Source organism: Alligator sinensis, unplaced genomic scaffold (genome assembly GCF_000455745.1).
Source record: "Alligator sinensis unplaced genomic scaffold, ASM45574v1 scaffold203_1, whole genome shotgun sequence".
Classification (NCBI taxonomy): Eukaryota; Metazoa; Chordata; order Crocodylia; family Alligatoridae; genus Alligator; species Alligator sinensis.
Window position 1 is genome coordinate 2,456,204 of NW_005841949.1, and position 12,484 is coordinate 2,468,687.

General features: G+C 49.3%; 1 protein-coding gene across 1 annotated transcript in view; it reads left to right on the top strand.

Moving 5' to 3' along the window:
• The window catches only part of LOC102368270 (lysosomal protective protein-like), a 17,940-nt gene continuing 5,456 nt past the window's right edge, over positions 1 to 12,484 (top strand). Inside the window, exons 1-8 of the mRNA XM_014518332.2 lie at positions 1 to 170; positions 2,011 to 2,122; positions 3,835 to 3,969; positions 4,652 to 4,810; positions 5,360 to 5,451; positions 9,554 to 9,638; positions 10,138 to 10,287; positions 11,248 to 11,375. Coding sequence (XP_014373818.1) covers positions 1 to 170; positions 2,011 to 2,122; positions 3,835 to 3,969; positions 4,652 to 4,810; positions 5,360 to 5,451; positions 9,554 to 9,638; positions 10,138 to 10,287; positions 11,248 to 11,375 — 1,031 coding nt within the window. The remainder of the gene's footprint in view (positions 171 to 2,010; positions 2,123 to 3,834; positions 3,970 to 4,651; positions 4,811 to 5,359; positions 5,452 to 9,553; positions 9,639 to 10,137; positions 10,288 to 11,247; positions 11,376 to 12,484) is intronic.

The following is a 12,484-nucleotide window of genomic DNA, read 5'->3' on the forward strand; positions in this document are numbered from 1 at the left end:
ATGAAGTCCCCCTGCAGCCTGACAGTGATATGTTACCTCTGCCTGGGTCTCTGCTCAGGACACTATGCTCCAGACCTCATCACGTCTTTGCCAGGGCTCTCTGAGATGCCAAGCTTCCAGCAGTGGTCAGGCTACCTTGAGGCAGGGCCGGGTCACTACTTCCATTATTGGTAAGTACCAAGAGAAATGGGGGTGGAAATTAGCAGTGGTGTCTCAGTTGCATTTTCTTAGCTTTTGAATTGCTTTCTGCCTATTCTGCATAAGCCAAGCCAATAGAACCAGCTTGATACCAGTATCATGGGCTTTGCCCTGATTCAACTAAGGGTATTTTTGTGGTTCAACACCATCACTGCTAAGGCAGTGAAACTTCTGGATAGAAACTGGGCCCAGGCTGGGTCCAAGCAGCCTGGTCATATAGGTTAAAATGCTGGCTGTGTTAGCAACACAGCTGTGGAAGAGTGATGGTTCCAAGCATGTATGTGGCAAAAAGCCATTGGCATTGGCAAAGTCAATGCATGTAAACCGAGCCACTGGGTAGGAAGTGAATTTAATCAGATCATTCAAAATTCTTTTATTTGGGGGAAGGCGGGGAGGTCCCTAATGTCTGACTACTGAATGCTGTAAGGAAAGGAAGCCTTTGTAAAAGATGCTGTAGGTATGATAGTGCAGATATATGTGAAGGCTGTCATCTTGGCAGAGTTCCCAGGAACTGAGCCAGGGATCTCCAAAGGAAAAGCATGACTTATACCAGCTCATGCTAAAGAGCATCTTAACTTGGGACTGTAACTGATTTGCATCCTCTGTGTGTTGGCAAAATGGTGGCCCATAACATGTGTTCATCAGTGGGTTACCACAGTTCACAACAGATACCCCAACACCTCCCAGGCATTTTCCAGCAAGGCCAGAAAGGACCAAGGCTGACATTCATGATATTCATAATATATCTAACTGCCTTTTGTAGCTGTAAGGATGAGGGGTGCTCTTCCTGTGATGACTTCTGAGAAGCAGACTTCCTAAAATTATTTCTCCCACCACACCCCTGAGCACCCTGGAGATTTCTTTGCACTTAGAATTGTAGGGCTGGGATGGATATTAAGGGTCATCTAGTGCAACCCCCTGCATATATGCAGGATCTGCTGTTCTTAAAACAGTCCAGGTAGATGCCTTACATGGTTAACTCTGTGGGTTACCATTCCTTCTGTCATAAATGATAGAGAGGTGGCCATTAAGGTCTTGTCCACACTGCAGTGATGGACACTGACAAAGGGAAGAAGACAGGCTGTGTGTTGTGGGAACCCATGTCTGCTCCACCTTAGGCAGTGTCTCATGGGTAGTCTGAGGAGCTGTGTGAGGGATCCTACAGAACATATATACCCTTCCTGGAATAAATCTGAGCATAGCAGTACTCCATAGCTGTCCTGTTGTGGGTTGGTTCTATCAGGGTAGATGGGACCAAATGGTGTTATAACTCTGCTAAGAAAACCATGGTGCCATACCACCCCAGGTGCTGATCTCCACTGCAGTGATGTCAATGGGAGTCCTTCCACTGACTTCAGTGGGAGCCAGCCCAGTGATATAAGGTATCCTCAGGTGTTGGCTTGGAAGCAGAGAGCAAGACCCTCCATACCACTTTAGTGCAGGGTGTGTGTGCAGGGGGTGTGACCATTTGTCTTCCCAAAGAGCAAGTCAGATACTTGCACTACAGCTTGAGGGCTTATCTTCCATAAGCAGCCCAAGCAACTGCTTTGGCAGAGGTGTAACCAAGCAGCAAATCACTTGGGGCAGCAGCAAGGCCTGGGGGAGTGGTGATTCCTAGATGCCAGTGCCAGTAGTGTGCCCAGCCAGCAGCAGTGGCAGCTATTAATTTGCCCCCTCCTCTCCCGATTGGCATCTGTGGCTGCTGTCTCCCTTGTCCCACTTTAGTTATGTTACTGCACTCTCTGTAGGGTCACAAGGAACTCACCAAGGGCTGGAGTAGTCACAGGGCTCTCCTCCATGCTTCCCCCACAGGTTTGTGGAGTCTCAGGGCAACCCAGCTACTGATCCAGTAGTTGTGTGGCTGAATGGGGGACCTGGTTGCAGTTCCATGGAAGGATTTCTGGCTGAGAATGGCCCCCTTCATGTGAGTACAGAAACACTGAATGATACAGTGATACCTTTTTGTTGCCTCCATTAAACAGATGGGGAAACTGAGACACAGAGTTGGAAACGTAACTTCTCCAATGCCACAGAGCAAGTCAGCAGCAGAGTCCAGAATGAATGCTGAGTTTCCTAGCTCCCAGCCATATGCTGTATCCACAGCATGTTGCTTCTGTGATATTACTCTCCTGAGTGCTCAGACACCTGCCCCACTGTCCAGCCATCTTCATAGTTCCCCTCTGGCTTTAGCCCTTCATCCCCTGCTTCTTCCTCAATGTGAGTCTGCATCAAAGGCAGCAGTTCCTAAAGAAGAGGTCACAGGCCTAGTGGCATTACAGCAGTTAAAAGTAGGGCTGTGAGTCCCACAAAACCCTGGTACCTCCAGGACTTCAGGCCTATAGTTAACGGGACAGGGACTTACCACACCTCAGCTACTATGTGATAACTGTCTTTGGGCCCTTACTCTGTGGGTAGTAAAAGCTAAATAAGGGCAGCTTGGCTGTGTTTTATTCAGTGGTCAGATGTCCAAGTTAAAGTCTCACTGTGGGGTAGAAGTAGGTACATGGCAAGTATCACTGAGAAGCTGAGATGCAGTTAAGTCCCTGCCCCACGTTAACAGTGGGCACATGAACTGCTCTATGGGATTCCCTGATGTTATCTATTTGGAAGCGAGATTGCAACCTGGGAACGTTTAGCAAATGGCTAGTGCTTATTCTGCTGCTTGAAGCCTATAGGGCACAGCTGGTGTCACTGAGGGAGGATGGGATGCAGTTGTTTCTTTACTAGCCAATGAGGGATGGGTTAGAACATGCCCCTCAGTAAGTAAATCCATGCTAGATACGGATCCTGTGGGGATGGGCACTGTATTTGCTGCTTAGGTTGTGGAATCTCCATCCTTGGAGGTTTTTAAGACCCAGCTAGACAAAGCCTTAGCTGGGATGATCTAATTGGGGATGGTCCTACTTTGAGCAGGGGATTGGACTAGATGACCTCCTGAGGTCCCTTCCAACCCTAATTTTCTATGATTCTATGTTGGTTGAGGTTAACATGAGGGTTCCTGGGTCCTAGTCCTGTTTTGGACCATTTGACTGTGAGTGTATGTATGTATGTATATCTTTGGGATTAGCTGAAATATGGGAGGCCAACCTGCGGCACAGGTGCCACATGTGAAATGGGCAGCCTCTGCCATGGCACATGGCAAATCAGGGAGGGGAGAGGCACCACAGTGACAGAAAGCAGAAAAAAAGCAGCAAATTGGTCAGGGAGCGCAGGGTTGGAAGCAGAAAGCAGAGCAGAAAATCAAGCAGGGGAAGGGGATTGGAGTGATACTTAGGGAGGTTAATTTGTGGCAGAGCTGCTAGAAAGGTTGCCCCCCCTACCCCCAAGCAAAAAAAATGTAAACAGTCTGATAGAATGAGATGGTAGTAGAAGCAATTATGACAAGGCTTTCCTGTAGGGGAGTTCACAACATTGAGTCCCAGTTCAGCACTAACAAGGCACTGAAGGGAGGAAGCTCACAGCATCATAGTCCAAGTCGAGACACTTCAGGGAGGAATTTAAACCAGGCAGCTATGGTGGGACAGGAGCTGCATGCAAACGTGTCTGAACCCTACACTAAGAGCTGCAGTGATGCAGGTGAAGCCATGAGTCTTGCCTGTAACACAGTAACCCTCTCTATTTGCCCCTCCTACACAGCTGAATGATGATGGCATGCTCTACCTGAACCCCTACAGCTGGAATAAAGTTGCCAACATGCTATACCTGGAGTCCCCAGCTGGAGTCGGCTATTCCTACTCTGACTTTACTCAGAGCTCGATCAGTGATAACCAGGTGAGTGATGGCATCTACAAGAATGAGTAAGCCTGAATTTCCCTGGGGACCAAAGGGTGAGGAGGGAAGAAGTTGCTTGGAGGTTAGTGACACTGACTCACCAAATGCCCTGCCCAAGGATGACCTGTGAATAGCTGCAGTTTGCTCTTTGCCAAGATTTCATCCCAGAAAGTTCCTAGGCACAAAGATAATCATCACCAGGATGCCTACCTGTAATCACAGAAAGAGAAGTCCTGAATTCCCTCCATTCCTCAGTGGGTGCTCCCTTGGAAGCCATTTAAATGCTAATGCAGCTAACCTTCAGGGGCTGATCCTGTTGTTGGTACCATCCAGGGTGGGGGTGGGATGCCTTGATCATGATAATGTGCTATTTTGCTGAGTCCACCTGGTACCATGATGAATCGGGGGAGGCAGAGGGAAGAGGTATCTTGCCCTCAGTATTTCATATGGGGCATGAAGTTAAGTTACTATTGATCCAGGCCCATTGCTCTGGGAGAGAATTTCTCCTTGACAAGTCACTGCAGGATCAATTACTACTGTCCTGAGGTGCCAGGGCTGAATCTGTTCTCTGCCAGGGGGATCCTGTTCTAGTATTGGAAGCAGGAGTCAAGCTCAGGCAATGCAAATTCCTTGGCCTGCAACTGTTGTTAATCCCTATGGATGTCATGGTTTCCTCTTCCAGGTGGCTGAAGATAACTACCAGGCCCTTCAGAGCTTCTTTGCCAAATTCCCTGCCTTCAGAAACAATGATTTCTATGTTTTTGGGGAGAGCTACGGTGGCATCTATGTCCCCACTCTCAGCGCAAAGATTGTGAAGGGATCTGCCAACTTCAACTTTAAGGTAAGTGGACTAGAAGCAGAGCAGCAGTGTTAGAGGATCTGATTGTTGAGCCAAAGAATGGGGTAGGAATTGTGCCTGCACTGGGAAAGCTCCCACTCTATCCGAGGTGGTACTATAATTGAATGTACTGTAATAGCTACTATTTTGGTATCCTGCTTCCTGACACATGGGATCAAACCACATATTCATTCAATTGGGTATCTTACCTCTGAGAGCTGCTAATTAACAAAGCTCTAAAGCCTGGTCCTGCTCCCTCTTGGGTCAATGGAAACATTGCATTGTCCTTAATAGAACAAGCTCAAGTCCTTCAAGCTATAGTATCAAACACCATCTGTCTCATAGGCTGGAACAAGTGCACAAGATGTTTTTGAGAGCCAGGAGCATCTTCAGATTCTGTAGAATTTAAGCTTTCATTTAAAATAAATGCAGGTTTCAGGCATGAATGTTTACCAGGGTCAACTCCCAAATACAATGTCCCCTCCTCTGGTTAGTTCCTGAGCTGCCTGTGGCCTTCTCCTTCTTGGGACTGATGCTGTCCTCCAATTCCAGGGCTTTGGAGTTGGGAATGGAATGACCAGCTATTACCTCAACGAGGTAACTCTGATGGAATTTGCTTACTACCATGGAGTCTTTGGAGATGAGTGAGTAGTGAGAACATGGGAGCTACTACCATAGCACCACAACCTCTTCTCCACTAGTGCCCCTGTTCTGATACCACTGTCCAGCCAGCATTCCCTTTTTCTTCTCGGATGTTTTCCCTTCTCCTCTGCTGTGGCTAGTGCCTGTATACCATTCCCTAGCCCTAAATCTAAGCACCATCCCCCATCTGCTTGACCATAACAAAACACCCCTACACTGTCATCTACATCTGCTATGGGAGACTGGGGGTAGACTATTTTGCACGGTGGTGTTCCATAACATTGCAGCCTTCAGTATCCTATGAGCAATAGTGTGTCATCAGCAAGAGGCAGAGCAGCAGATGTATTTCCTCGTGCCCATGTGCCATGGTTGCTGTGTGACTCAGGAAGCTGAAAGTAATGTACTCACCCATCCAGGATGTCCTGGGCATGGGTGTAACTCTGTTTCCTGGAATCTGAGTTTATAACTAAAATTCTTCCTTTGATACATCTTGCTAGCGGTGGTTCTGGGGAGTGCCAGTCTGAGTACACCTAGATTCTGACACGCTCAGAACCTGCAGTAGCTACTTGGATCCCTTACTGACTCCAGAGCCTTGGATCAAAGTCCACAGAGAGAGACCAAGTATGATTTTGCTTGTTGAAAGCCTAACCTAAACTAAAGTAAAAGTATGTCTACATAGACAAGGAACCCAGACCCCTCAGATCCTGATGCCCCTGTGTGACATCTTGCACCTTTCTGGCAGCCCGGCCTGTCAGGGTGTGGCCCCTCCCCTCACCTCGTCTGCCACGACTTTGATGTTAAACTTACTATGAGAGGGGTCTTCAGTGGAGATCTTTCCCGGGGGGCCCTCCCGATGGACGGCAGTACTTACGATCATAGGGCATGATGTTCCACAGGGCTCCACCTCCCCTACACCCCGTCCACTCACCAACCGGTTGGTGATGTGTTGATGATGGTCTCTGGCCCCATAGGATGGCCAAGGGCCTGTCTACCTGGGTCCAGTAGCTCCTCCTCCCCTCTCGGGGTTTGTTTTATTTCAAAGAAAATATTCCCCTGAGTAGGAGGGGGCTGCAGGGCTCCCTCCCTTACCTCTGCCCCCTCTAGGGGTCTCAGATGCCTCTTCCCTCCTACTGTATGCAGGGAGCTCCCCTGCCTCCTTGGTCTCAGCTTCTTCCAGGGGCTGTGGGGGTGCTTCTGCTTTGCCTCCTGTAAAGCTCTCCCTAGTGCTGCCTGTGAGAGCCACGCAGGCTGGGTTGCTTCCTCCCCGGGCCGGAGCCTGCCTAACGAGCTGCCGGCCCACCCTCTCTCTCTCTCCAGCTCTCCCTCTGCCCCAGATCTGGCGGGGCTTTTAAACTTTCCCGCAGAGGCCGGTACGGCTGCTGGGATTGGCTCAGCTGTTTCCCGCGCCGGAAACAGCTGATTAAACAGTCGGCGTAATGCCGGTTCATGCGGCTGTGGCCGTGGGCACGGCTCCTGCTCTGGCTGCCCTGCAGGAGGTAAGTTAGCTCTGCTGGGGGCCTGCTCCCGGGGTATGGGGCCCGTGGGGTTCACTCTCTCCGCTTTGGAAGCCTGTGGCGATGCCTTGCTGCCACACCCTGAGCTTTGGGAAGTTCGGCACTCGTATCTGGGCTTCATGGCTTGGGCCCAATCCTAACAATAGTCTACTAAGTTACCAAAACAAAGAGTTTTTAAACTTTATTCTCTTTGGCCAGTGATGCCAGCCTGCTCAGCTTTTCTTCCTCATTTACCTCATGCACCCTGAAAATGGGACAGGGGTTCACTAAACTTCAGGGGAGCTATTTATTGAAATATAGTGAAAACACAGGTATCCTTATTAGGTGTGGTGAAACCTTTCATCTTAGGACACTTGTACATGTCAGGGTTTTAGTTCTCCCTAAATTGAAACGGTGAGTTTTTAATCACAATTAAAAACGCGCCAATTAAAAACGCACCATTTCAATTTCGGGACTTCCAGAGCGGGCAGTCTCTGCTGAAGGAAAAAAAAAAAGGAGCGACGGTCCCAATCCTTTTCCACAGCCTTCCTGCCTGTCCTACAGCCAGGGAGTGAGCTGTTGGTGGGCCATGAGCTGCGGGGTGGGGGCCCTAGTGCTTCCCTCCATGGCAGCAGCACACCCTGGGCAGCACCTGCCCACTGGCACCAGGCCCAGGCAGTCCCAGGGGGCAACGCCACTGCAGAGGGAAGCACTACCCCCCCCGCACAGCTCAGGGGCTGCGCAACCCAGCGGCAGCTCATGCATGTAGGCTGGTGAGAAAAAAAAAAAGAAAAAAGCAGTAAGGGGCCTGATCTTTTTTTTTCCCCCTCCCACAGCCAGGGAGTGAGCTGCCGGCAGGTCATGCTAGCCCTGAGCTGTGGGGGACCCCAATGCTTCCCTCCATGGTGGTGGTGTCCCCTGGGACCACCCAGTCGGGGTGCCAGCAGGTGGGTGTTGCCTGGGGGGTGCTGCTGCTGTGGTGGGATTCACCGGGGTCCCTGCAGCCCAGGGGCTGCACAACCCACCAGCAGGTTGCTCCCCAGCCATGAGAGATGCAAGCAGGCTCTGAGAGAAAAAAAAATCAGACTCCTCACCACTTTTTTTTTTTTCCTTAGCGGAGCCTGCCTGTGTGAGCTGCCACTACACTGCACAGCCCCTGAGTTGTGGGGGTCCTGGTGCTTCCTTCCACAGCAGTGGTGCTGCCTGGGTGGGATGCTAGCTGCACTGGTGCAGCCCCAGTTCAGAGGCAGCACCTGCCAGATCCAATGGTACACAGGGTGCTGGAAGCCTGGGTGTGCCTGGGGAAGCTTGGGCTTGGCAGGCCCCGTGCACTGCCGCACCACCTTCCCACTGCCTGGCTGCCCCGTGAATGTGGCAAGAGGGCAGCTGGATGTGTTGGCAGCCAAAGAAGGTGGCAAGGACAGTGCGTGGACCACTGGAAGTCCGCCAAGCCCAAACTTCCCTGAGCACGCCTGGGCTTCCAGCACCCTGTGCACCGTCCCCACCGCCTTCTCTAGATAGGGCCCTTGTACATGTGAGGAATATAGCTGTAATTTGTTACGTAGCAAACAAATTAAATCAAAATATGCCACCAAAGGTGTACAGTGTTATGGAATGTAATCATCATATGCTGCCAAACGTGTACACTGTTACGCAAGTAAATTATTAAAAAGGGCAATTAAGCCACAAAAAGGGGCAATTTCCTCGCACGTACCATGGTCCTTCATCACATGTACAGGCTAGGGACAGAAATTACACATAAGTGATCGGAAACATGTTCAAATCTATAACACAACAGAAGTTCAGTGCACATAAACTGCTTTCAAAATGAAACTGATTTAAGATAAACCTGGATAGATGTAGTATCAGATTTAACTGATTTAGCTTAAATCAGTTTATTGAACTTCTGTCCCAGATCCCTTCCAGATTCAAGTTAACTCTCAGTGTTCCAGCCTCCCAGGATGCTTTGTACCTCCCCGACAACCTGCCCTTGCAAGGTGGGTGAGCTAGCCTTGGCCCCAAGTTGTCTGCTTCAGCCAAGTAGGGAGGTGTGCTCTAGCACCCCCCAGCTTCTGACCTGGGCCATTGCAGGGATGTGGCTGCATTTCTGGAATCAAAAGGGAATGTCTGTTCACTTGTTTATCAGGTCAATCTATGCAGCTTAGACTAACCTGCAAAGATTGAATCAATTCAGCCTCATGCTCTTTGACTGTCTGTACTTAGCCACAAAGACTAGCTTCCAGGCCTAGGTTCTCAGTAGCCCTTTAAGGTATTCAGTCAAGGGTTTTCTCTCCATACCACGTTGAGATGAGCGAATCACATTTCTGGCCCAGGTCTCAGGAGCTGGACATAGCCTCTGTAAGTGGCAGGATGTGACCATTCCTATGTCTGGGAAAGTTCAATTTCTGAGCTGGATTCAGAACTACCAGATTTAGGAATATTCACTCCGAAAGGGTTTGTCTGGCCTTCCACAAAGACAGGTTTGGAGCTGAGGTTTGCCCTTTTAATGATAAATGTCTAGATAAGTGCTTTTGATTCAGGTCCATCTTGAGCTGTAAGATTCCTCCCCTGTGCAACATGGGGTTCCTTTTTTGTGCCTTCTGCCCTGCAGGCTATGGGCCTTACTGAATAAGAACTGCTGCTACCAAGGAACCTGCAACTACATCAACAACACCAATAGCAACTGTATCACTGCGGTGAGTTGGCTCCTCTTCCTTGGTTTTGATTCCCCTTGAAGGAGCAGCTTTTCACACCTCACTCTTTCAGGAAAGGGGAGAATAAGGGCCCCATCACCACTGAGTGGTGCATCATGTTTTCTGTACCTGTTCAAAACCACATCAGTTTATCTGGGTTTTAAAATGCTTCATTGAATACAGTATGGATCCAGCTTAATTGAACAGCAAATAGGAAACTGTATCACAGCCTGAATGGCTCTGACCTTTGGGTTCACAATGAGTTAGCTTTCTAAACTAGTTCAACAAGTATGGTGCTAGGCCAAGTCCCGACTTTAAGAAGATGAATGTTGACACTACTCCCAATACACTTCCCTTCAGGGGCTCCTCAACTTCTCTAGCTTTATCCAGGCTTCCCTACCTCCTTCCTCTCTTGCAGTCAGCCCGTACCATCAGCATTTGCCACCTGCTTTGCCTCCTCCATATAGCTAAATCTAACCTTTCATGTTGCATCCCCTTCCAGATACTACCGGCATATGAAAGACTGTATGGCATTGGCTTAAACATGTACAACCTCTATGCCTCATGCTGGGGTGGTGCGAACTACCAGGAACGCTATGAGGCTGACCTGTCCAACCTCTTTCGCCAATACCAGTTTAATGTGCCAGTGCCGGTAAGTAGCTGGGCTGACCTGTGGTAGCTCTGCTTTGCAGCAGCAGATGGGGGAACTTTGAGTGACTGATTGGCTTCTCATGTATTTCTAGCATAGAGAAGCCAAGTCTAAATTCTGGTGGACACACCAGCACCCACAAAAGATACTGTCATAGTGAGCACTGTCCTTGGCATCTCCAGTCCCAGTACTGAATTAGTTGTGGAGACTGCCCTCCCTTCCCATAACTAAAAGGCAGCCTCCCTATAGTGTACTCCAAAATCTCTTGTGTTACTGCTCAAGACAGAAGAAACCTGTATAATAAGGTTAGACAGTGATGGTTATGTCAGCTAGTAAGAGAGCCAGCAAGAAAAACAGGGTCGGTCTGTGCCCAGCAGCATCAAACTCCCTTGACAAGCACATCTTGTCTCCTCTGTACTGCTAAGAACACATGGGGGAGATAACATAGCTACTCTCTGGCTGATCTGAGGATACAGACTTGAGTTTCCAGGGGTGTTCCCAGCCCCAGATACCAGGGCTTCAACAATCATTTTTTTAAAGTAGAAAAAGCTGGGCCTGCTGTCTCAGGAGGAGATGATGTTGATTTATGGGAAACCAGCCTGCAAAACTATAGAAGTCCCACAGGGCTTTTCCCCTTGGGAACAGTGCACTTGCTGTTCTTTCCATAGGATCTATTGGCAGTGGGAAAAGAACACAGCAGAGCAGGAAAAAACAAAATGGGGGATAAGACACAGAGGGGTTCACCTGAAGGAAGTTCTTCACAAAATGGGTCACATGGGTGAGATAACTGTTCTGGGAGAGGGAGCAGGAGGAGGCAAAAGGCAAGAAGCAGGGAGTGAACTATGAGAGGGTCACCTGAGTGATGCCCACACTGCCAGGATTGGGTCTGGGAAGATCTGCCACAGAGTCAGACTCTCCAAAGCAGAGTCTTGCTTACCCAAAGCTCTGCATGTGCATTCCCAGAAAGTTGGCTCTATCCCTGGAGTCCCTAGATGCATCAATGCCACCGCTATGTACATCTGGCTGAACCGTGATGATGTCAGACAGGCCCTCCACATCCCGAGCTCCCTGCCCAACTGGGAGCTTTGCAGGTGAGCCTTTCATTTTGCTAGGCTGTTGTTCTTAGGTCTTTTATTGGTGATATGAGCCTGTGTTAGCACACGCATGAATGTAGTGAGTGTTAACTGCTACAGAGTGGCATGGAGCAGGAGGGCAATATAGCCCCTTTGGAACAGAACAGGTATGTACACTGGTGATCTTGGTGGCAACTGTTGTTTCCATGCCATGGATACTTGATAGAGCAAAACTGTACTTGCTTTGTTTTCTGGGAAGAAGAGAGAGACCCCTGGAAGCATTTTCCATGGGGTAGGTATCTTATTAAAGGCTCAACACTTTCCCCAGGAAAAGTGCAGCTCCCCACACTTGGCCATCCAGGATGTCGCTGCTCCTCACATTTTCTTTCCCCACCCTGACATCTTTTGAGTAACCTGATGTTTAAATTTTCTTTTAATGTTAGTATTTTTAAATCTATTGTATAGTCAGTGTTGCTTGAGAGAAATAGAAGTTAGTGGACCAGCCTGTTCATACAAGGCTGGCTCCAAAACCTCTGGCTGCAAGGGGGTCCTAGTCACAGAGGTTTCTACCTGCAAAACAGGGGGTGTTTTCTGCACATGCATTCATGATGCCTGGTATAGCATGGCACCTGCTGCTTGTTCACCCATAGCTCAGTGTAGGTCATAATTCCAGCCTCCGAGAGATCTAACTGCCTGCACAGGTCTTTGCACTACATTAGAGGAATGTCTAAGAGCCTGCACTGCCAACATTAATGGCTTCATCTTCGCTACACCTCTTTGAAGTAAGAGAACATTTCTGTTATTTTTCTGTTCCATTTTAGAGATGGGAAAACTGAGGTGAACAAATGGAGTGATCTTCCAAAGATCACACAGGGCACACATCTCCTTCATTCTTCTTCATTTCCCCCTCCCCTCACCCCCTGCTTTCTGCCTCAGATCTATCAGGGGAAAATGTGGGTTCACAGCAACATTTATGAACAGCATGGGTGAATGGTGCCCCCCCCCCCTGAGACCAGTCAGCAACCGGGGGGAAGGTCCCCCCGCAGCCAATCCTGCCGGGGGAAGGGGGGTCCCCTGTGGCCAATCACTGCAGCTGATTACTGTGGCCACTTCTGGAAGTGGCTGGG